This window comes from Buteo buteo, chromosome 3 (genome assembly GCF_964188355.1).
Source record: "Buteo buteo chromosome 3, bButBut1.hap1.1, whole genome shotgun sequence".
Lineage (NCBI taxonomy): Eukaryota > Metazoa > Chordata > Aves > Accipitriformes > Accipitridae > Buteo > Buteo buteo.
The window spans coordinates 41,039,639-41,065,585 of record NC_134173.1 but is presented as its reverse complement, the minus strand read 5'-3'; the positions used below and the strand labels follow the sequence as shown (position 1 = coordinate 41,065,585).

Genomic DNA, 25,947 nt, shown 5'->3' with positions numbered 1-25,947 from the left:
ATCAGTCCTTTTCCACATCTTCAGGACTTCTCCAGCAACCAAATAGGGATCTCTGCAGCTACGAGGATTACAGTCCTTCGGTCAGCCATTGACTGACACCAATTAGCAGTCAAGCAGAAATCTGCATGCTGAAACCAAAACAATACAGACATTGGAATCACTGTATCTAACAAGCATTTTGGAATTCTCTGCAAGGCACTGCTGTTGTATGGCACCATCTGTTCCCCAGGGCTCAGTACTGGGGCCAGTTCTGTTTAATATCTTTATCAATGATCTGGACGAGGGGATCGAGTGCACCGTCAGTAAGTTTGCAGACAACACCAAGCTGGGCAGGAGCGTTGATGTGCTTGAGGGCAGGAAGGCTCTACAGAGGGATCTGGACAGGCTGGATCGATGGGCTGAGGCCAACTGTATGAGGTTCAACAAGACTAAGTGCCAGGTCATGTACTTGGGTCACAACAACCCCATGCAATGCTACAGGCTTGGGGAAGAGTGTCTGGAAAGCTGCCCGGCAGAAAAGGACCTGGGGATACTGGTTGACAGCCGGCTGAATATGAGCCGGCAGTGAGCCCAGCTGGCCAAGAAGGCCAACAGCATCCTGGCTCCTATCAGAAATAGTGTGGCCAGCAGGAGCAGGGAAGTGATCGTCCCCCTGTACTCGGCACTGGTGAGGCTGCACCTCGAATACTGTGTTCAGTTTTGGGCCCCTCACTACAAGAAAGACATTGAGGTGCTGGAGCGTGTCCAAAGAAGAGCAACAAAGCTGGTGAAGGGTCTAGAGAACAAGTCCTCTGAGGAGCAGCTGAGGGAACTGGGGTTGTTTAGTCTGGAGAAAAGGAGGCTGAGGGGAGACCTTATCGCTCTCTACAACTACCTGAAAGGAGGTTGTAGCAAGGTGGGTGTTGGTCTCTTTTCCCAAGTAACAAGTGATAGGACAAGAGGAAATGGCCTCAAGTTGTGCCAGGGGAGGTTTAGATTGGTTCTTAGGAAAAAATTCTTCACTGAAAGGGTTATCAGGCATTGGAACAGGCTCCCAAGGGAAGTGGTTGAGTCACCATCCCTGGAGGTATTTAAAAGACATGTAGATGTGGTGGTTAGGGACATGGTTTAGTGGTGGACTTGGCAGTGTTAGGTTTATGGTTGGACTCAGTGATTTTAAGGATCTTTTCCAATCTAAATGATTCCATGATTCTATGATTCTATCTTTAGCTAGGAACACATGTAAGACAGAAATATTCTAAATCTTCAACCTTTCTTGTGAGTTTCCTTACTCTCCTTTCAATAGAAATAAAACCCTAGCTTTTAAAGTAATCAGCAAAGAGCTAAACATGTTCCTTATGGTCTGTAGTCTCTGTAACAAAATCTGCCCTAAAAATGCTTCCTCAAAGTCCCTAAAATTCTTCATAATTGACCAAACATTATTTTAATACATGGCTTCCCTACTAAATAAAGCTGTCATAACAACTGGCTCTATTCAAAGCCCTGGGACCCAGCACATAAGCTGACAACCATTCATATCTTGGCCCTAAAGGAGGGCACTGGACTATCTTTTTATCTCCAATGCTGTATTACAGTTCCCCTGTGATTTCCATCCTTATTGGTTCAGCTCTTGGAAGGAAACTGGATGTCAGCCTGCTGGACAGATGATTTACAACGATCTTCCTGTGCAATTTCAGAAGCAGTCCTTCAATAACATACAGGCTCTACACTGTTGCCGGGTTTAGGCAGGGGGTGCCTTGTGACTAGCATATAGATATAGAGTACCAGCTGTGCCAAGCCATAAATTGAGTGAAGTGAGCAGCAGTTGTTTGAACCTGAGAACAGAAACTGAAGATTCAAACCACATGAAAAAAAACCAAAATAAAACATGAAGTTTAATCTATTCATGTTAGAGCAGGAACGAAAGACATGGAACTAAGCATCTTTTTGACAGGTCTTTTCCTTCAGTAGCTTGATGTTTCAGGAGCAATTCTATATGTTCAACTAAAACATATTTTACATGTAAAATCATCTTGCGTACAGCATATGAAAATAGACATTCATATGAACAAAACAGGTAACTGCAGCCCTCAGTGCTCTTTACATACAGATACCCATTGTCTTCATGATATTGCAATTGCAAGTCTATTTCTGCCAAATGGACTGTGAAAATCAATAGCAAACTCCATTTGCTAAATAACACTTGCAAGCTCTGACTTGGCTAAGGAAATTTGGACTTGGGTGGTTTCTGCAAAACTACCAGCAAGAACTCTGTGGAAATTATTAACCTTGCCGTGTGGTCACTAGCGGGCAGCTTTGAAAGACCAAAGTCATTTTGCCATCAGAATCTGAACTTGCACCTGTGGATACAAAAAACTGAGAAAAGGTTTTTCCGTAAATAAATGACTAGAAATAATTCAGTTATGCTTAGTAATTGTGCTGCTGAAGACGCAGCCTTTTGAATAAACCAACCCAACCTGGATATGGTAATTAAAAAACACTTGCCTATTTTTTTTCAGGAATCAATGTGCTTAGCGATGTGACTTTTACCCCTCTCTCAAAGCCGTTATAAGGCTAAAATCAGGTCTACCCTCTTAATATTTTCAGTATTGTTTATCAGTTGCATAATAAAACAGCCTGAGGGTTCTAACTGACAGTGACTAGAAAAAGCCCCTGGTGCAGATGAAGTCATTTCAGCAAAATATGTGTTTTGCTCTAACAGTCAGGCCTGACATTCACCTACAGCTTTAGCGGAATTCCCCATGCCGGGGTATTCCTTAAAAAGTCCAAGTATTGATACCTATAAAGCAACAAGTCATTTTGGCACAAATAATTTTTCATTTGGGAAACTGGTTAAAGCAATACTGGGCAGCATTAGCTGCCTCTTCATTAGGGGGACTAGGATCACTGTACCTTTACTAATGCAGCTACAACTGCTCCATTGTAGAAAAAGAAACAGAGGTGCTCAAATAAACTATTCAGTGAAGAATGCAAGACTGCTTGTGAGGCCTTAGCATGGTGGCATGATAGCCTAGGCAGGCTCTCTCAAATTCTCGATGAGGAAGGGATCAGGATTAACTTCTTTGGAAGGCTGTTGTCCTGGCTGATGAAACAGGACCAGAGGAATACAGAACAGACAGGAAGAGTTAGCTGGGGATAACGTCCTTCCCATGTGCCGGCTCTCTGTCCTCTGAGGTCAGAGATGGCCCCTGGTTTCCACAACCATCTCTGCTTTCTGCTCGCTGATGCTATAGACTTGTCCCGCTCTGCCTGAAAGCTACAAGTCCTCTCATTTCCAGATTAATTTTCAATTAATATTTTTTGTTTAAAGTAAAAATTTTCTAGAACAGACTTGGCTTCAATTAGTGCCATATTCTACTTTTAAATACTGGTGTACCACCTCTGAGTGCAAAAACTTGCCCTGTTATGTTTTTGCTGCCTCCCAGTTAGCCAGAGTCCACGAGAGCTTTTCTTGGCCCTGAACCAAGCATGAAGAAGTTACCCCTTAGCACTCTGGGAGGGAAAAAGGCCAAAGAAGGCAAGCAAAAAACCCCAACAATTTTACAGAAGTTAGTAACAATTTAATAAAATAACAGAACACAACAGTCACTGTTTAGTTATAAGTGGAGATGCAATGTGTTGGGTTTTTTGTTGATGCTCTGTACTCCTAGTGCATGTACTACGGGAAAGAAGTGCGAGTTGTCCGTATTTTAAAGGCAGAGGACGAAGGCGATAGGGAAAGGGCTCCCGAGCGAGAAACCGGCGGGCAGCAAGGCTGAGGGCGGGCGGCTACAGACGCCGCGCCGGCCGCTCCTCACGGGAAGCGCAGCTCCCGCACGGCGGAGGCGAGGCCCTGCGCGCCCCGCCGGAGCGGAGAGGGCGCTGAGGGACCGCCGCCGGGGCGGGCACCGCGCTCCACGTCTCCCCGGGAAGGGGCGCGGGGAGCCCGCTCGCGTCCCGCACCCTGACGCGCTTCTTCCTCCCTCGGCGCCGGAGAGCTGCTCTCCGCTCGCTTCCCCCCGTGAGGCAGAGGCCGGGGGGCGTCTCGTCAGGGGAGGCCGCTGCCGGGGAAGGGACGGCTGCGGCCGAGGAAGGGCGGGCAGCTCCCCTCCGAGGGAGCCTCTTGCCCTGCCCCCGGCGGAGCCCCCCCCTCAGGGGCAGGTGGCGCTTCCCGGGGGAGCCTTCCTCCCCCTCCTAGCGCTGGTGGCCCGGAAGGGAAGCCCTGCCCCTCCTCCTCAGCCAGCTCCCAGGTGACAGCAGCCATCTCCGTACCTCCCTCTCCGCTGCCTCCCGCGGGTCTACTTCACCTGTAGCGCGCCCGTGGGGCGGGCAGAAGGCGAGCGCCCCCCCTCCCCGCCCGGCCGCCTCCCTCCGCCCGCCCGGCCGGGGCACGGCCGCTGCTTCCTCCCGCTCCGCAGCCGTGCGGCCGCAGCCCTGACGTCGTTTCCTTCCAACATGGCGAGGGCAGGTTGTTGGTGCAGCCACCGCCGCCGCTGCTGCCGCCGCCGCCGCTGCCGCTGCTAATGGAGGCGGGTGCCGGCCGGGGGCGGCTCGGGGACTGAGCGCGTCGCGGCCGCCGTCCGCGCACACAGACGCAGCGGGGGCGGGGGGGGAAGGAAAAGGAAGGAGAAGGCTTCGTCCTCCCTCAGCCGCGGGGGTTGGCCGTCGCCGCCGCCCGGGCCCAGCCCAGCCCAGCCTAGCCTCCCCTCGGGGGGAGCCTCCGAGCGGGTATCGGGACGCCGCGGCCCTCCCTCTGAGGGAGACTTTCCCCCGCGCCTGCCTCGGCCCGGCCCCGCGGCCTCGCCGCCTGCCCCGGCCCCTCGCAGCCCTCCCCCGGCGGGAGCGGCCGGTGCCCCGCTCTCCCTTCCCCTCCCCACCCCTCCTCCTCCTCCTTCTCCTCCTCCTCCCCCTCCTCCTCCTCTCCCGGCTCGATCGCGCCCATGTATGAAGGGAAGAAGACGAAAAACATGTTCCTGACCCGGGCCCTGGAGAAGATCCTGGCCGACAAGGAGGTGAAGAAGGCGCATCACTCCCAGCTACGCAAAGCCTGCGAGGTGGCTCTAGGTGAGGCGCTGCCCGGGGCGGGAAGGGGCGGCCGGCAGGGACTGCACCGCGGCGGCCCAGGGGTCGGGGTGCGCTCCGGGGCCCCCCTTCGCCGTTGCATGGTGTGCGTTTGTGTCGGCGGGGGGGGTGGGGTGGGGAGAAGAGGCGCTTTGGGGCCTCTCTGGGGAAATGCCCCGGAGGGGGCTGCCCGGCGGGGGGGAAGGGCTGAGCCGTGGCACAGGTTTTGGGATCGAGCGGTGGAGGGTCTGGTTAGTTGTGTGAGACTCGGGGTGGGTGCGCAGGGAGGTCGAGGCCTGTCGTCGTCTTGCTGCGAAGCCCTCTGGCAGCGTGCGTGCCCCCGGGCTGAGGGGAGAGCTTCGCCCCTCGCCGAGAGCGGCCCCTCCGCGCACTGCCCCTCGCTGACAGTGGCGGTGAGGGCGCTGCGGCGCCCGGCGGGCTCTCCTCCTCCTCCTCCTCCTCCTCCTCCTCCTCCTCCCCGCTCACAGGATGAATAGGCAGAGAGACGGAGGCGCCGAGCTGAGCCGAGCTGACCTGGAAACAGACGGCCGGCGGGGAGGGAGCAGGTGACAGGCAGCGGTAAGGGAGGAGGGATGGGGGAGGAAGCGGGGGTGGCGGAAAGCGAGAGACAATGACACCAGGCCACGTCTGGAGTTGGTGGCCCTTCGGAGTCGGGACGTTGTCCTCTAGGGAGGAGGGCTAGAGAGGGAGGGGCTGGTCCAGGAGATAGGCGAGGGACCTTTAGCCGTGGCGGGGAAACAGCTGATGAAGAAGGGGGCTTGCTTCACGAGTGGCGGAGCTGGTGCAGCCACGGAACATGTGGGAATGTTTGCTTGCTTCGGGCTGAGGAGGGGTGTTAGGTTTGTAGTGCAGCCGTGTCAACACCACCTCGTCTAGAAGCGTGACGGAAGTACCGGGGCTGGGTAGTACAAAGCATACGTACACATTCAATAACGGGCAGTGTGAAAGGAGAACTTGGGCTTTACAATTCTGGCATGTTGAGCACAGGCAGGGTTTGAACCTATGTGGCAAAATAACTGATGTGTTTACTGAAAGACTTTGGGAGAAAGGCTTGCTTTATTTAAATAATACATAAATGGATTATGTCCCTCCCATTCTTGTGCAATTGTTTCTGGTTTTGGAGATAATGATCTTGATTTTGTACAGTAATAATGTCTGTTTAAATGGATTTTTTTGAAGAGATAATATTAAGCTGAAACTTGCTTGTTTTAAGAATGAATATAAGTAATTTCAAACTGTTCTTTTGTCATTCTATTCATTTGTCTTTTATAATGCTTTCAATTTTTTTTAAAAAAGAACATTCCTTTTCTTGTTTTCTTTGTCTGTGAAAGACCCTGACAAATGGAGGGGGAGAAATGACAGTAGCTCAACTATTTATTTCTTAATAATTCAAGTATTGGAAAGAGTTATTTTCTTACATCATTAGATTTATTAATAATTAATTATTATTAATAATAATCTTCTTTTAGGCAGATAGGATTAAACTGATAACCCTTTGGCCTTCCCATTGACTTTAGGCTGCGTCTTCAACTTGGCAATAAAACAGAGAAATGTTTTCTTATTATTAAACTGAATTTATATCCAGCCTGTATGTCATCCATAGAATTAGACAGTGGTATTAATCTTATGTTTCTGCTGTACTTTATTTCAGTAGCTTGATCTGCTTTAGGTGTCATCCAAATCCCTCCAAGCATGGCTCCATTGTGTTACACAGATTATAAAGCAAGCCCTCTAGACTGTACAGTCTGCATCTTTTATCTTGTAAACTGATTTTTGCAAGGAGACCGCCAAGCACACATCCCAGTGATTTCCATGCTAGAGGTTCATCGAAACCTTCTCCTGTGGATCTGATTGCGTGATTGGGGCTTAAATAGGGAAATGATACGGTGTGTCAGTATAGAAGCCAGTGAAGCAGGAAAAAACTACAAGACTGTGTGTATTAGGTAATGTACATAGGAGGGCTTCCTGAACTGGAAAAATATCAGACATGATGTTAACTACCGTAGAGTCTAACAGAAATAAAATTTTTTAGGTTGTGGCACAATGAAATATAGTTGGTGATTGTAAATACAGTATGGTCCGTTGTCTGGTTTTGTGTGTGATAGACTCCTAATTCAAAAGTGGCAGTGTATAACTTTTGAATAGAGTAATGCTCATGTCTAACTACAAAAAACTTTTCAGAGGAAAGGAAGTATCCTCCTTGTTTCACATGTGAGGCAACTGGGTGTTAAAGCTGAGCTGTGATTTTCATAGCAGAATTGGAAATAGGGTGCGTGTGTTGTGCTTTCTCCATCTAGCTCTTAATCTGTTGGAGAGTACTCTTCAACTGGATGCTGCTTTGCCACCTTATGCAAGGGGTGCAGACTTCTTACTCCTGAGAAATTTTTTTTATTGTAGAGAGCAACAACATTAATGATAAAACATTAGTAAAATAGTAATTTAGAGTTAAGTTCGATTTGGAGTTAACTGGCAAAGTCTGGCTTTAAAGTTTTATTGGATTTCTAAAAATGGTTGTTAAATAAAAGGTAGCTTTTAAAAATCATGGCAGTAATTACACATCCTCAAATCAACATCATAGTCTTTTCAGTCTGAATATTTATTGATTAGTCTTCACTGAAATTATCTGATGTAATACAAAACTCTGCCATTAACATCTTTTTTTTTCCAAACTGCATGACTGTAGTAAAATGTTGCTTACTGTTAGTATATCAGATATTCTAACTAGTAGTTGTTACTAATCCAGACTTTTTTTTTTGTTTCTTTTTTTGAAATTTTTTTTCCCCCCTAAATCCACTATTTACATTGTTTTACATTGTTTGTATGAGATGAGCTGCTATTGAAGTGTTTCAGAAGCAAGAAGGCAATGACGAGAAATACGGTATTCCTGTACAATAGACAATCAAATTAAAACTCTGCTTTTTAGATTGAGGTTGACAAGCAGCATTTTAAGAATCTTTAAGCATATCCCTTTGTCATTTTTAATCCCTATATATTTTTTTATAAACCTGTGCTGTTGCATTCCATTAAGATTATACTTCATCTGTTTTTGATTTGTGAATTTTGAAGGAGAAAAACCCCACAACATTCCTGGTATATGTTACTGTGGCGGTCTGACCTCTGAATAGGTGTTAAGTTGAGGTCCTTCTAGTATGACCACTCTTCAGGGCTATTAGAAGATAAGAAAGCAAAATATGAATTAAATATTGCAACTTGAATTATAGATGTTCTTTGTTTTTTTAACAGGGACAAAATTAAGCCTGATACTCACATCCTGTATCTAATGATTCACCAGGTTGTGTCTAGATTAATACAGAATAGTTGACTCCAAGTTTAATGTATTTTTTTCATGTAACATTGTCCTTTCTGAAAGACATTCTCTGTATCTAAAAAATGTAACATTTCTTTCTCTAGTCACCTAATGAAATACAGCTGCTAATTTAGAACTTTGTATTGTTTACTTGCATAGCAGCTACTCTTAATCTATGTAAGGAGTGAGTTTAAAGTTGTCCACTTGCAGAGAGCATCAGGCAACAAGCTGACAGCAGAATTAGATTTAGAGGTTCCCTTCACAGTCAGTTCCCTGCACTGCTGTTTCTGTATTGGTTTTCAGACATATTACTGTCTAGGAAACTTTACAGTAAACATACTGCATTATGTATAGTCCATAAAAGGTCTTGGGGGAAAAAAAAAATCCTCCGCTGAATGTAAAGTTCTTAACAGACTGAACAAAAACTGTTAGTGCTTTGTGTCAGAATCTGGGGTGTGGATTTGTCTGCCTGGAAAGGTGGTTTATAGGAGGACCAAGCTGAGCAAACCAGAATTCCCTGCTTGTGTAAAGGCTGCTGGTTCAACTGCAAATCAGGAGTCAAGCAACTCTTCTGTAAAACTCCAAAGCACAAATGTAAAATGATAGGGATATGTACCTAGTATGTACTTTAAAGAAAAGCGTGCATGTGCTGCTTGGAATTCTGGAAGTACTGACTAAAGAGGGCTGAAACTTAGTTTTAAAAGGTTCTTTGGTGCTCCTTGGTTGCTTAGTCTGTCATGCAAAGATCCTGCTGGATGATGTAGGTCTCATGCAGTGTGAAAGTAACAGCTCCATTCAGTTTGTGCTGCCATTACATGCACATGTAGGATGATGAAGGAGCAGGATATAATTAAGCACTGAATCTTAGTTTTTCTGAAAACAGGTTACGTTTGGAGTAGAACTCACCCCAGAGGTGGGAAGATTCATCTATATCTTTACCTACACAGATTTGTAAAAGGCATGGGAAAGTCTCACCTGTGTGAATTTTTCTTTTACCTTTCCTAGTTTCATTTGCTTGTGTCCTCATATATAAATAACCATGTTCTATTATCAGAGTAAGCTAGGTTAACAGTCAATACAGAAATGCATGCACATGTTGGAAATGTAGGGTGCATTGAAAAAAACTTTCCTAAACTAGCATGAACAGTTAAAAATGCATTTTGAAGACCATTATCATATTATTCCTCTGGAATTAATTTTACTGGAGAAGTGTTGGACGTGCTAAATTTATGTTTGTATTTTGGATAATTCTGTTCTCAGTAGACTACCTTCCATCTTTCACCCAAATTAGTTGTGCTTTTTTTAGAAGCCAAAGTCCAGAATTTTTGGAGTCTTCTATGCCGAATACAAAGACATTGGTATTGTACCATTGTCTGTTGTCTGCGTGTCCTTATAGGCATTTATTTTCACAATACACAAGTCACCATTGTCCATACAGAATTTATCTTCTGGTTGTAACTGTTCTTCTGAAACACTTATTTTGAAGTAAGCAAGCAGGATAAATGGAGTTTTTTTGCTAGTAAAACCAAGTTGTATATTTAAAAAGAAAACAAACAAAACCTAAAAGTTGCAACTGCCCTTCCCTCCTCTTGCTTGCTTTGCTAAGCTTGGGCTTTAACTAGCAGGGTTTCTGTGTGGTTAAGATGTCATCTACTTTTGCAAAGATTTAAAACTTGGCTTGGTAACAGTAAAGTTTGGTTGGCCCCATAAACTCCTTTCGAGGTTGCTTTCTGCATTTGAGGTGTAAAGTGCCGTTTATGTTGAATTTATGGGGCTAATTTAAGAGAAGTTGTGTGTAGAGGGAATTTTTATTGTTGTAAATGTAGTCAATTCTTGGCTGTGTAGAATGGCAATGCTGATGAGCTTTAATCTCCCTTGAGAAAGGGGATGGTTGGCAGGGTGCACATAAAAACAAACACTTTTGTAGAAAAAAATGTGATTGTATTTGGGTTGGAAAAAAGTTAATGGAGAATAAGTATCAAATATTTGCTTTTTGTCTTGGAAGAAAAAAAAAAAGGTATTTTTCAGGGGTGGAACTTTGACTTTTTCCTGAAGTAAGTCCTTGGTTAAAGCCTTTGATATTTTGAAAGTTTTAACGTTGATTTTCAGTATCTTGCAAAATCTAATCATGAAAGACTTCAACACATCTTTGTGACACAGGGCAACTTTTAAATACCTCTGTTCTGCTGGTATTTTAGGGCACTAATTAGAATGTTGAAGCTTAAAATGAAACATTGTTGCCTTGTGACCAGAGTGCATCTTTTTCTTATAATGAGATATCTTTACTGTTTTGTGGGGTTTTGTTCTAGTTGATCTTTTTCTATACTGTCTTCCAGTATATTATTCCTGTAACTGTCATCTTTTCATCTTTTCCTCTCTTCTCTTGGTGCTTGTCTCCAGTTAACCACTGTTTCATTTGTTTACACGATGACAACAGTATCTGTTCTTGTGCATCTTCTTCATATACACTTGAAAAAAAATTAGCTTGGCCGTTATGTCAGATGTACTTTCCAGAGCTTTTCTGGAGTCCTTCAGAGAATAATTGGTATTGAGCGAGTATTTTGATATATGTTGTTAAACATGCTAACTTGTTTAGTTATCAGAGAGGATTGTCACATGGGTGTTTATAGAGAGGGAAGCATCAGCCAGTGGGGTTCCAGTCAGTCTCTCTCTTCCCTGTTCTTGGTGAAACTCCTAGCTGAAATTATGGACTCACAAAGAGCTAGATGAGAAAGCCTTGTCTTCTTTTGGGGCACCTACTTGTCAGTTTTGGGTTTTTCATTGGTGTTGATACTTTTTATCAAGCTGCTGATTAGTTAGTACTTTAAAGTAAACAAATGCTGTCAGGATCCTGGGAAGCAAGACCAGCAAACTTCTACATGACTCTCCTTCAGTTCCACAACAGCCAGTGGTAGATCCGTGACTGGAATAGGCAGGGGGAAGGGAGTCTCATGTTTTCTGCATCAAGCCAGAGAACTTTCTTGTGTGATATGTAAATTGCCGGGAGAAAATACTTTTGTCTGGAAAAGATGGCTACTGTCAGTGGAGCATCAGAGGCTGAAGTGACTTGGGAAATGCAACTCTGCAGATTTTGAGGAAGGAGGGAAGTATCAAGGAAATAGACAGAAGTGAGTAAGAAGCTTGATAATTTTTATCTGCTAGAGGAGGCAGAACTCTATTGTGTGTGTCTGAAAGCCAAAAATATGTAATCTAGCTGTGCTAGTCAGATGGATAGACCAAGTATTCTGTGCATAGTTGGCAGTTATTACCATGTCCTTTCTGTGAGTAAATAGCAGAAGAAACTCTAGGTTACTGTTAGGCAAACCAGACCTTTAAGAAAAATCACATACATATAAAAAGTCTCCAAACAACCAGGGAAAACATAAAATACGTCTGTGGGATTTTATAGAAAGAGAATATTGTACAAGGACAATTGAACAAATGGTAGCTGGTGCGTTTTGTTTCTGTGAAAAATGCCTAATGTCAGAACTTAAAATGAAGAAAAAAACAAAACCCCAAACCAAAAACCAACCCCAGCTTATATATTTTACAGATATCTTAATGGAATGCAGGGGAATGTTAAATAAAAATATCTGTTTTGAGGGATAAGGTAGACGATAGTTGTTATATGAAACATCCTATTTTGGGTATAAATGTAAAAGAGGTGCTAAAAACAGGCCTGTCAAGTCCCAAGAGTTTGAAATACCTGGGAGAACTCCCTTATTGATTTCCAGTCAGTCTTAGGACACTGAGAAAATTCCAAAGGACTGGAAGACATCTGCTATTGTGCCAACATTGTTACAAAGATGAATAGCATGACCTAGGTAATTACTAGTGTATTGGCCTGATGTCGATCCCAGGCAAGCTAGTGGAGTAGCTGATGCATGATGTGAGTGAGAACAAAAATGCCAGTCAGCAAGGATTTGAGAAAGATTTTAAAAAAAGGGGGGAAAAAAAGCAAGTCCTCTACCAGTTAAAGTTTTTGGGATAGATAATAAGGCATTTTGCCCACATTTTAGTCTTTAACTCCTGTGTTCTTCAGTTCTTAATTTTACACGATTAGAAGTAAAAACTGCCAAACTGATAGGAAAAGGCTTGATAAAATTTGGGGGGTGTGGATGGTGTGGGTTTTTTTCTATTTTTCATGTTGTTTCTTTCTATCCATGGTCTTAGCTTTTAGGTATACTTCTTGGTGTTGGATCTTTTGCTCGGGTTTCTTTGGGGGTTTCTGGGTTTGATTTTGTTTGTTGTTTTTCTTTAATTTGAAGTGTTGCATTTTGGTTTTCAGTGTGGACGTATTGGTAGATGACAAGGTTTTAGTTGGGAAGGAGGAACTCTTAAAAGACCTTGAAGTCTTGAGGAATCTGAGCTCTTAGTATGATGCTGTAGTGAAGAGCAGCTTTGAAGCTTGGATAGGGAATGTGGAGGTTATACAAACTCTGTACCTGTTACAACTTTTAGAGTAGTGTTACCCCTGGTTTCAGCAGTGCATGGGTTTTATTATCAGTGAGACATGCTTGAAGAGCCATAAGAATTAGAGAATGAAAAATAGTGCAAGAGTAAGTCTGTTGCTTCTGTTTAGACAGAGGTAGGAGAACAGTGGGCTGGTCTTATTCTCTGATGTTGCAAATCTTCATATCACTCGTGTTTTGATTCAAGCAAAAATTGTTTCAGAGATGTCTTAGTCTGGCTCTGCGTTTCAGGAGTTTGTAAAAGGCAGTCACACTGGATGCTTCCTTTTAAACTGCAAAAAGGATGATTCTATTTTAGAAATTCCTTTCTCTTTAATAAAAAGTCACACTTGATTTTATGGGAAATGTAAGTGAAACTATGCTTGTACTTTTAAACATTGTACCAAGAAGCTTGTGTACTTAGTGTGTTGTGGAAGTGCTGTTTGTGTGTGTGTGAAACCCAGAAATGACAAACGGAGCTTTCATTTTGAGAGGGAATTTCACTTCCTCCACCTTGGTCACCTGCTGACTGATTTTTTTGCCTCTTCAGGAATGATAAATTGCCAAAACTTCCTGAACTGAGTGATCATTGCTGCATTCTGATGGTGTTTATTCTCTGAAGGGGCTACTTGTAGCTTTTCTCTAAGCTGTGATCAAATGTACTCATGCTAGTGAAGGATCCCAAAGCAGTTATGTATTTGGTTGCAATGTTTGATTAAATTCCCCAAATATCTTTCTGCTCAGTTTTAATCTTTTTTTTTTACCTCCTGTGATTTTTTTTGAGCTTTTTCAGTAGCATCTCTGGTAGATTTTAAAATAAAAAGACAAACCCAGTTTTATACCTGTCTACTGTGATAAACTCACATGGCTGCCTGTTTCACTGGCTCAGATTCTGGTTTTGTCATGCTTGAGTGGTTTTTTTTGTCTTTTATCCCAGCTTTTTATTTTAGAATTGTATACACACTCTAACAGCTTAACTAAATTTTACCAAAACTAAGAGAGTCTTCTATTAAGACATCTAGGGTGTGATTGCTGGGGGCTTTTTTTTTAATTGTTGATTTCAGTTCAGAATGGTTTACTTCTCTTGTTGTCCCCCCGCCTTCCCCCCCCCCCCCCCCCCAGCATTTCTAGTAATCTGTATGTCGTAGATGCTAATGTGGTACAAGATTATATGGTTATTGATGTTATGCTATTTAATCCTTGTTTTTGTTCAAATGGGTAAAATGGGTAATGTCTGCTGTCCAGTGCATCAGAAAAAAAATTAAGATAATTTTTAAGGTAATGGAAAATACCCACCCTTGAGATAAATGGGTTTGTTCAAGCCCTTTTGCTGTCTGCTCTTAAACACAGAGAGAGATAGGTTTAAAAAAGATGATCCATTAATAATACAAATTCTGCACTTACTGTCTTTAGCACTTGCTGTTCTAATAATCTTGACAGGTTTTGTAATGTTATTCCTTCATTTAGAAATAAAAGTATAATTAAGTTTGTAAATATTTCATGTCAGGAGATTTTAGTCAATGCTGGATACAGGGGTGTTTTACTGCTTTGTGTTTTTACTTGACATAGATGTGGGACTCCTGACCGTCAGTTTGCATTGCAGTTAGTTGTTGGGAATGTTTGAATGACCAATATGCTTCAACATGGCAATGTGCAGCTTTGCAGTTTGAAAGAAACTGGGGAGAAGATATTTTTAGACTTTCAATTTGAGATAAAAATGTTGGGGTTTACTAGAGGTGTTAAATAGTATTTTATAGTACAGGACTCAGCTGTCCAGTTGAATAGTATGAGGTACACTTACAAAGTTTCAGATCTGTAAATTAAATATAAGCAGTGTGGCACTGGTTTGATTTCTTTGGTAGCTTCCCATCATATTTTAATTTTAAAACTGTGCTACAAATTAACACAGATATACATGCACAAAACAGTGTACTTTTAATGCAGATAATAAGCATAAACTAATGGGAATGCCCTTTCAAATGAAGATTTTTTGGCAAAGGTGTCGTTCTGTTGTGGTTAAAACTAAGACACCTGTGCATGCCTGGTAAGCAACCTTGCAGATTATAACAGTGTGTATAAAGGTCTGGGTGGTACTGTTGCATGGACTGAGTGCAGCAGCTGGCATAAAATCACATTATTTTTTCTGCAACTCAGGAAAGCTGGAAAATGCGGAGTCTTAACTTGGTTCACTTCATTTGGCTAATGGACTGTGACGTCTGCAAGAATGCTGTACTGGATCTTGTGCAGTGTATGGGAAAGTGGATAGGAATAAATTAACCTCTATTTTCATTATCCTGAAATGGAAACAAAGCTTTATAACTGCTGTAAGTAAAATTGCTAGAATAGGACAGCTGCATTTGCATGGAAGTTTGAAAGCTAGATAAAGACTGCCTAAGTGCCTGAGAAGTATGATTAAAATTTTCTTCACCTGCAGTGAAATGAGACACTTAGATGTTTTCCACTTGTGATTCAAGACATGACACTTTATTTTGTGTGATTATGTGTGCATAATTATGTATATAAATAGATCTTGAATGCTTAAAAATTTTGCAGTAAAGAGAAATAGTTTTCTTCTTTAAAATTGTATCTAACGCTGTGGGGAAAATAGACGGTGATGATTAGCAATGTTTGGAGGAGCTTTAGAGTTGTGTCTTAGATGCAGAATGGAAGAGAAGAGGAGCTAAGTTGGACCTCCATTCCTGAGTCTTATGTTGTATTGTAAAGCTTGAAACAATATTCTGCATTCAAATGATTAACAGTCTTTTTACATTGAAGGAAAAGCAGCAATAGACCATTCTTTCATGTGAAAAGGAGGTGATCAAGGAAAGCAGAAGCTGCTGTCTGTCTGCATAGTTGCTCTCCAGGCCTTTCGATGATGAACTTGAGGGAGGTGGCATGGCACCAAGACATTTCCTACCTCTGCCCTTTGGATGTTTGTTTCTTTTATGCTTCTGTGTAGGAATTCACTTTAATAACATCCCCCTCCAAACCAAAAATCCCGCTTTGCCCCTGCCCAAAGCTGCTCTCTGAAACTGGACCAGAGGGAGGGCTGGGTCAGAGTGAAATACTCTCACAAGGAAAGGAAGGGGTTTAAATTTCTTTTTTTAAAGAACAATAAAGTGTAATTTTGAGGACTTTTTAAAACAAAGTTAGAGATTCTTTTACTATCTGTTGCCAATATCTATAAAACTTAAAAGGATATGTGTAACTTTAGAGGTTTATTTTCATATGCAGCTTGTACCTGTGGCAGTACATGCACTAATGATTCATAACTCTAACTTATGCAAATGTGTTCTACCTCTGTAGAGGTAGAAATGGCCAAAATAGTTTTATATACCAATGACTTAAATTTAAAATAATTAATTATAATAATTAATAATTATTAATAAATAATAATAATAAAGCCTTGAATAGCGCAAATTAGATGTAGTCTAATAGATGCCTGATGAACACTGGCTAGTGGTGGAAGATGTTTGCATTTGATCACAAATAGATTGCCCAGAAATAGCCACAGAGTTATGTGCTGGCTTCTGAAATATGAAGAAACTTCCATTATTTTGATAACAACAAGTAGTTAGAAAGACCATCTTTTATAACAGAGAAGGTGATTTTGAAAGTTCTTTGGCTGTTGTAGTTTATAACAGCATTTATTTACTCATGTGTTCTCAAATGCTCTTAAAGAACAAGTAGGAGGGGCACAATCTCAGTGCAGTGGGAAGTTAAGTAATTACTATTAAATAACAGTTGTGTATATATATATATATAAACCATTTGTGTGGTCAATGCAAGTACACTTTTTCATAGTAGTTTATTATGAACTATGGATCCAGTGGATCCAGAAAATACTGAACTGAATACCTTAATTGTCTTGTTCTTCACAGCTTTGGTAACCAATGGTAAAGGAACCACTTCCTTGTAATACTGTGCAACATGGGTGGAATTAACAGATTTGTGTAGTGGTGACCTTTTTAAGTAGTCTTCCACTTGCCTTCTGATCAGCATCTGAGAAAAGAAAGAGTAGTTGTCATATGAGTAGTTGTCTTAATATAAGCAGTCCAAACTTTCAAAAATACTTTTTTTGGATGTAAATAAAAGATAGGGTGTAGAAAATAAAGGTTTCATTGTATTAATTATTTAATGCATATGTGCTGTACTGAAGGTGGCCACACTGGAGCTTTCAGAGTATTCTAATACTCGTATTCTTACTACTTCTGTTCATTCAAACATCCTAGTCTGAGCTGCTCCCTATATCAGAATTTAATGAAGAAGTTGGGACTTCAATAACAGTGTGATCAATTTGAAAGATTCATTTGAAAGATCTCACATCAGGACTTCTGATTTAAAGTTTGAGCTTTCTATTACAAATACAGATTTTTGTAGTCTCCTGGCTATCTTCTTGTATCTGGAAAAGAGGATGATTTTCTTATGATTCAGAGCTACGGCAAGAGCATAATGCTTTTTTTTTTTAATTAGAAGGTTACCAGTAGTATAATTCATGAATAGACTTACATGTGACCTTTAAAGTTTTAGGGCTTGAATGGGCAAGAGTCTTGCACTATCATGTGTTTTGCTTCTTGTTTTTTCATCCCTACTTGCAGATTGCTTTTGAAGTTACTGTAGTGAGCAGGCTACTTAGTGGGAATATGGTTGGGGTTTTTTGCCATTTCTCAAGGTATCATGAACTTAGAAGGATCTTGTATTTCAGTCTGAAATAAAGCTTAGTAATTTCCAACTTCTAAATTACCTTTTAAACTACCCATTTCCAAAAGGACAAAAAATAATTGCAGTCAGATATCTACAGCAAGGATGGAGGTTAAAAATAAAACATATATTTCCCCATATTACAGAGGGATCTTTTAATTTGATTCTAGCTGTTCTTAGAACTTCACACTGCACAAGAGCTTATTGTCCTCAGTTGTATCTAGTCTTTGAAAATTCACAGTACTGATTGCTTGACAAAAAGGTATATGAAACCTTCTTGTAGACATTGAAAATTTTATAGCAAATGATTGCCTGTGTCATCAGGATGATCAAAAAGCATGAAGGTTCCTTTTTTGCAGGATGTGGGAAGCATTACTACATACATAGTCTGATCAGTTTTAACTCTGGATTTTATAAAAAAAAAAAAAGATATTCTAGCAGTCAAAATAAACACCTAATTTGAGATAAATATGCTCATGTGCCTGGCTTAGAATAATCATCATTATATGCCAGGATTTATTTTATTCCATGAGTCTGTTTGTATGTATATCACACCTATTTAATATATTATATGCTTGTGCTCATTACAGGGACAGCAGAGGTGTAATTGCTTTTCTTACCTTGAGTAAACTGTGAAACTTGAGTGACCTCAGTGTATGTAATAGTAGTTTCTAGTAGCTGGTTATACTTTAAAAAGTATAGAATAAGGATGCATCGTCATTGATCTGCATGTGCGCTTACCCCTGGAAAAGAAAAAAACTTTTAAGAAAAAATAAGAATGTTTGAAGGATCACATTACATGACCAAGTATTACTGAAGAGGTAGGCTGTGTGAAAAGCGGACATGCAGCTTTTGTTCATACTGCCAAATGATCCAGAAACAAGACTGAGAAACATAATGACAGTCTTGTCCTGCAGCAGCAGCCTGTCCTTGCCAGAATAAATACAAAGCATTAGTAAAACATTTATTTCAGTCTTCAGTTGTCACCAACCAAGCAAATGAGCAAGTAGAACATAGTAGAAGATAACAGAGAAGTCTCAAGAAATAGTTTCATCAATAGGTAACTGTGTCAAAAACAAATGTATGCTTGTTTATGTATGAATGCCGGAAGTCTTTAAAAATGGTCAGCTGAAGTATCAGTGGTTTTAAAATGAGTATGCTGTTTTAACAGGCCAGGAATGAGGAGGGATAATCTGTGGAAAAGTCTTAATTCCATAGCATTCATTATGTAGGTATGAATGTTTAATTTTGCGGTACTTTACAGAAAGCTTAGTCATGTTAGGTAAATAAATCAACTGCATTGACAGGTAACATTCAATTAAGATGTATTGAGCAGCTCTTGAGTCCTTGAGCACTACCCAGGAATTGGTTTAAGATGTAGCAAATGAAGAGCTAGTTTGTCATAGTGAGCATTTTCATCATTGCATGCTCAAATTCAGCTTCATAGTAGTCATGAAGAAGACTCACTAAAACACTTTTTTTTTTTTTTTTTTTAAATTTCAAAAAGAGTGGTACAGGTTTGAGGACACTTTGAAGGGAGCAAAATGCTTAGAGCTAACAATGTGTTTCTTTGTCACGTGTTTTGTTAACAGAGTAAGTGTATACCAGCTATTGAGAAAAGCTGATGAAAAGCTTGTGATAAAGTTGGTATGAACAAATAGCAAAGAAGAAAACACACCCATATCTGTATGGCTTGTAAATGATAATCACAGAACCATTTGGGGAATGTAAAGATACTGAAGGAGGCCAAAATACATTATTTGTCTTGTTGTACATGGAAGCGGAGGAAGTTTCCTATAGTGGAATTACAAAGAATGAGTCAGAAAAAATCCCCAATTTGAAGTTTAAACCAAAGTTCCTATTACCCCATTGGGATTAGGATTTTTTAAAGGGTGTCTAATCTGAAATTGCTGAATTGTTTAATAGAGCTTGTAATATTAACATTTCATTGGTTGCTAACAAAGGAATGGGAGGAACTAAATGTCAGTAGTGTCAGTCTTTGTTTTTTTTTTAAAAAAAACAAAACCCAAAAAAGTACCAAGGGTATAAGGGATGGAGAAATCCTGAGAACTTCAGCCTGGCAAGTCTGAACTGTAGCAAAGAATAAAGCTGGTAGAGAACAGAATGGTTGCCTCTACTGTGGTGAGAAAGAATCGGTGCAGACTTCGCAGGCAGAAAACTTACCATCACAAATCTGTAAGGCAGAGTCGATGAGTGTGTGGATAAGTGTAAGGTAATCCAATTTTAGAGTAAACCTCAACCAGGTTGCTCACTCAAGGTGCTTGAAGATAGTGAGCTGTCAAGGAGTAGATGATCTGCTTTCCCAGCCAAGAGGCAGTTCAGTTCTGGAGAGGTTCATGGTGTTTTGGGGTGAATGGTGAAGTGACAAAGGTTTACAAAAGAAAATATTTAAAAGAGTGAAAACAACCTGTTAAAGCTGGCGGTTGTGCTATACTGACTTAGTTGTTGATAAAATGGCAGCAGTTGAGTGTTGATAAATGCAAACTAATCCATATGAGTGGAGGAGGAAACTGGTCTAAATTGTGCATGCACAAACATGGGCTCTAAGTAAGACTTTTACCCATTGGAGGAGGGAGGAATTTGAGTTACTGTGAACGATTCCATCAAAATATTGATTCCCTTGTCAAAAAGACAAATATGAAAACAATAGAGAAAAAAATGAAGCTGTTGCACCACTTTATAAAGATACCATTTATTCCATGTGTAGTTCTGCTGTCTACTGCCTCCCAAAGAGACAGTGGACTTAGAAATGATGCATTGGAAGTCAACAATGATGATTGAAAGTAGGAATGTCTTCCAGAACAGATCAAGCAGACTATGCCTCTTACTCCCTGGAGGGGGAAAAAAATAGGAAGATGGATGTAAAGGAAGTGTGTAAGATTGTAAGTAGCATAGGCATGAAGAGAGAATAATTGATTGTAATTTCTCGCAATGCAGTTCCAGAGATCCTGTAAAGAACTCATCTTATTTAAAGTAAAGCAAAAAAAAAAATTATTTCCAGCAGCTTGTATTACACTGATCGCCAAAGGCTTAAATGGTTTAAAAAGTGATGAAATGGAAATTTAGCAAGGGTTGTCAAACCTGCAGGAAGAGCCGCAGATGGCTAGATGCTGGTAGGAGGGGACTATTGCAGGATTCTTGCCCTGCTTTTATAATCTACATTTACTTAAGCATATGCTGTTGGCCACTCGTGGAAGCAAAATACAGGCTAGATATCAAGGGTTTAAGAAAAAATTGCCATTCTATCTTTTTGTCCAATACAGTCTGGTGTTTTTAGGTTTGATTTCTGGGTTTGTTCCCCAGTTCTCAAAGTTTACATGAACTTTATTTAAAAATCAGGGATGGGGATGCTCCGTCATTTTTGCATCTTTGGACACTGATCTGCTTATATATTTCATGAAACATTCATTGTCTGTCAAGCTTGATTAGTTGCCTTCATTCCTCGTTTGAAATTTACTTTCATTTAGTTCCATTATGTCTGCAGTCTGCGGTGAAATAGCTTTTGAGCTGGGTTGTGCAAAAGTTCAAAAATGTTTATGCTAGATTACCTTCTGTTTTAATTATTTTATTTTATGTATTTAAATGCATGTTTAACTACAAAGGAAAAATAAATTTTTTTCTTAACTAAATGGACTGGAGCTACTGCATACAAATCCCTGTCTTATGACATGAAATGATGATGAAAATACTGGTGTTATGGGAATGGCATCATGAACTGAAGATACACTAATTCTGGAATTAAACTTTGCATGTAGGTGTAAAAAGCTGTGTTGTATCTGAAGTAGGAAGAACAGAATGCTTGTATAACATAAGGAGAACTCAACTGCTGCAAAATATGCTGCAGCTTGATTTTCCAATTTATATTTGGTTAGTCCTTAAAAATTTGATTCATAAATAACCCAAGTACCTAAGTGAAAATATGGTACTTTTTTCTTTGAGTTTCTGTCATAATTTATGTAAATACAGCACTTTATATTTACAACTGTAATACTGTTGTGAAAATAGGAGAGTATGGGTGCTGAGGAAAAATTGAGAAACAGGCTTTGTGACTTAAAGTCATGTTATCTGTCACTTGTTCTTCTGTTACTAGGTTGTTGATTCTGTCATGGGAGCATAAACTCTTGAAACAGGACTCAGTTAAAGAATAAGATGCCTAAGGTTAGGGGCTTTCATATGTATCAAATATCTTGTTGATTATATTAATCAGCTCTCTGCTGGCTTTGGAGAATGCTTGGGCAAGTCCTGAGGCACACCTGGCTGGTCCGCTGCACAGACTCCTCAGCTGTTGATTGCATTGACAACTTGCACTTAAAAGAGGTCAGGCAGATAGCATGCATGAAAACACGCACATGGAAACATCATGTATATATAAAACTGAATCCTACCTTGAATGCAAATGTTTGGGATGCTTTTTCAGTTGTCAATGCAAACAATTCAAAATGTTAATTATATTTTAAGAGTTACTCAAATACTTAAGAGACTTGTTTCTGTTAAGCCTTTTATTTATCACATTGTTTGACTGCAAGTGGATGCTGAAGAGATGTTCTTGTGTAACAGAAGTATTTTGGAAATGTATGGAGTCAAGTCACAGAGGAGTCTAGATTGAACGGGACCTCTGGAGATCATATGTTGAAAGCCGGGCCTTAGATTAGGTTGAGAGCCCTGTCAAGCAGTAGTGAGAGTAACTCCAACAGAGCAGACCCTACGACTTCTCTGGGCAGCCTGTTCACTGTTTAGATATTACCAAAGGTAATAAATAGGCAGTGGCATATCAGACTGTGCAGAAATTTCTCTCTTCCAGGGATGGATATGGTGGAAGAATCCAGCAATTATATTGCAGAGGGGTGAGATAATTTCTTACTATCAGGTCTTTGTTTTTTCTGAGTTGGACTGCTCTTGTTTGCCTGCTTTAAACTTAAAGGTCAGACTTAAAGGTGATCTTCAGAAAGAAGCTCATTGTGTCCCTTCAGAAGAGTTACAAATCACAGGAATTTGTTCTGGACGTATTTAATTTCAGATATGCTTTTTCAGACAGATGGAAATTATTTGATTGAAAATGCTTTCCCTATTTCTAGTTTTGTGTCTGCAAAATTTGTTTCTGCTTCTGTCATCCTTGTGTTTTGGCAGAAACTCACGCTTTTCCAAGCTGAGTATGAGGGATATGCTTGAGTTTCTGATCTTAAAAATGAGGGAAACTAACCTACTCTGTTAAGGGCCGGGGGGCGGGGGAAGCCCAACTTGACATGAAAAGGCACAATGTGCATTAACATGAGTTTGCCTTCTTTGTAAGAAATGATTGTATGCTTCTTTCATATCTGTTAGTTTTCCCCAGAAATACACATAATCAATTTTTTATTCACCTATATTAATGAGTTTCAATTCTAAATTTTCAAAATAAAAAAAAGAAGACTCTATGTTGTGTTTGAGTAGGTAGGAGTACTTTTTATGGAAAGTTTATCAGGATGTCTGAAACAGTGTTAGAGACTGGAAATGTATTAGTATTCTGACTGCAGTTTCAGTCATGACCTATCTTCTGACTCAAACTATTAGTTAAATGCTTGTGGTGTTTCCTATGTTCTGCTGGGTTAAAACTTCCTCTTCAAGTTACAGATTAAATCTAGAGAGTAAAAATCACATTATATATGGAGATACTGTGTGTGTATGCACATATGTGTATGTATATTAAAAAAAATTGAGATGTATAGTCTTAAATTTCTACTTTCTACTATGAAGTGAAATAGCTATGTTACATTCGGTGCTCCAAGGGAAAAATATAGACCTAGATCCAAGTTAATATCTTAAAGGTTGAAGCAGGAGAACTGAGGCTGCTTTTGACTTCTCTACATTTCAGAGGACAACATACCAAACTGCTGTGGCAAATAAGGAGTTATTGATGATTCATCCTGTCTAGAACTAGGCAAACACGTTTCACAATCTTAAACAACAGAGTTACTGGTTTCCTTGTGGCTTTGACGAAGCGTAAACCCACCATGCTCAGAGAGTGTCTGCAGTCATGCTCTTAAATGCAGTACAAGCTACAATTCTGACTGAAGCAAATACTCACTTAAATGAACTAGTGAACATTTGAGAAAATTGATAGAGAGAAGGACTGGATGTATTGAGTCTCCCCTCAATAACATCCTACCGAGAATTTCTGTCTGTCCTGATTTTTCACTCTGTTTTCTGTTTGATGAATATGCTGAGAAACTGATGTATCCCATCAGTTGAATTAGGTAAACAATAGAGGGAGGGGACGGAAGTCTGGTTATCTTGCATGAACCATTCTAGAGAAACCGGAGGAGTTCCATATTATTTCAAACCATTAAATTCTATCATCCTTCAAGGCTTACCTTCCCCTTTCCCTTAAATTTGAAACTTAATTCAATGAGTACATTCCTAACTCTTTCTAGTAGAGTTACAGGTACTTCCAGGAACTTTACACACAGAGTGCTTTGTAATGTTGGGTTGCAGTATGGAGCGGATGTAAATATAAAGTCTTACTTCTGTAAGAATTATGCCAATTATAATCCCTATTTTATGGAATTTATAATTGGTAATTAGTTTCTTTTACCTTGTTATGGGTTACTTAGACGGCAGTTATGATTCTTGGCAAGAATATTTGAAAAATCAATTACTGAGGCAGAGAAGTTGTGCTTTTTTTTTTTTTTTTTTTTTTTTTTTTTGGTCTCCAAAGATTCGCAATGCTTTTCTTAGTCCAGCATGTTGGTATTTTCATGAGACAGTTTGTAAGAACTTTTTTATATACTGATCTGTATACTGTATACCATTGCACTCAGTAAAATTGCTTTTTCTGTAAATTACAGTTATTCTGACCTGGATAATTGTGGCATATCCTTTGATCAAACTCTTCTAGAGGGTCTGTCTCAATTTGGTTGTTTCTCTGCAGAGTTTTGTCCTCTAATATTCTTTAGTAAAGAAATAAATGACCTCTCTCAACACACATTTTCATGTTTCCATGTTGAATTTAATTTTCCATTCTTTCTGTGATTCCTGTCTGTTATAATTAACACCGCATATTTTGCCAGCAGTAGCAGTAATACTGGCTAAAGCATTTGTTTTCTTCCCCATCCTACTCTTAGCCACATGGTAAAACCACTGATCCACATTTTTTAAAAAAATCTTTTAAAATTTAACTTTAAAATGTCAACATGTACTTTCTTAATCCAGTGTTACTTTGTTACTTTTCAACTGGTAAGATACCTCTGCAATTTTATAGCATGCATGCACAGAAAGTTGTAGTGGTGTAATATAGATAGATAATGCAGTCAGGAGGAAAGGGATGTTAAGTAGCAGAAAGGTTTGTGCTGTTTAACACGTTGAACAATGTTCCAAGTTTTTCTTGTTGAGTAGTCTGTCTTTGTTCTGAGTAGTAGTTGACTCATCTGTCTGCATAGGATATATATGCTGATTACTTTCTTTAAGCAGCAAAGTAATAAAAATATCTGAAGTTATTTTATGCTGTTTTCAAAATGTTGTGCTACCTGCCTCTTTGTTTGGATAGCTGTTGCTCTGCTTATATGCTGGGGTTGCAGCCTGAGAATCAGGATTTACACAACTCAGAAGAATTTTAACATAAGAGATGAAAAAGAAGGTCAGAAAACACTATACGCATTGTGACTATGAAGAGGAATATACAGCTGCAGGCTTCCCCACCCTTACCTGATGAAGAAACATTTGTCCTTGCAAAACTTACTTCATTACAAAAAATACTAATGCTGATGAAACATAGTGGGTAAACTTCATATGGTTTTGCAGTGTATTTATTCCAGTGCATCTGTGGGCATCCACTGCAATGGGCAGTTCTGTTCCAGCTCTTCCTTCCTGAAACGTGATACACAAGAGGTGTGGCAACTCGTGATCATGCAGCTCTACAGTGAGTTGAAATCACTCACTGACCCAATGAAAACTAAAATTATTGAGCTGTTCAAACTTTGTGCTTTGGCAGTGATTGTTTAAAGAGTTGGTTTGGGTTTTTGTGGCGGGGTTTTGGTGGTGGTGGAGGGGCTGCAGGGGTGGCTTCTGTGAGAAGCTGCTAGAAGCTTCCCCGGCTCCAAGTCAGACCTACCTCTGGCCAAGGCCGACCCAATCAGCGACGGTGGTAGCACCTCTGGGATAACATTTTTAAGAAGGGGAAACCTACAGCAGGGGAGGAGGTTGGAATGTGAGAGAAACACCTGTGCAGACACCAAGGTCAGTGAGGGAGGAGGGGAAGGAGGGGATGCCCCTGCAGCCCGTGGTGAGACGGCAGGCTGTCCCCCTGCAGCCCATGGAGGTGAGTGGGGGAGCAGATGCCCACCTGCAGCCCGGGGAGGACCCCACGCTGGAGCAGGGGGATGCCCCCGAAGATGGCCTTGACTCCATGGGAAAGCCTGTGCTGGAGCATTC

At 40.6% G+C, this 25,947-nt stretch overlaps 1 protein-coding gene across 2 annotated transcripts in view; it reads left to right on the top strand.

Annotated features, from left to right (window-relative positions):
* Positions 1 to 3,401: 3,401 nt before the first annotated feature.
* Positions 3,402 to 25,947, top strand: part of ARFGEF1 (ARF guanine nucleotide exchange factor 1) — a 104,342-nt gene continuing 81,796 nt past the window's right edge. The window contains exon 1 of one of the 2 annotated variants that reach the window (XR_012649819.1): positions 3,402 to 5,043. Coding sequence is in view for 1 of the 2 variants with exons in the window: in XM_075023394.1 (XP_074879495.1) it covers positions 4,920 to 5,043 (124 nt within the window). In the remaining variant the exon portion in view is untranslated. The remainder of the gene's footprint in view (positions 5,044 to 25,947) is intronic. The other variant, XM_075023394.1, reaches the window with a different exon arrangement.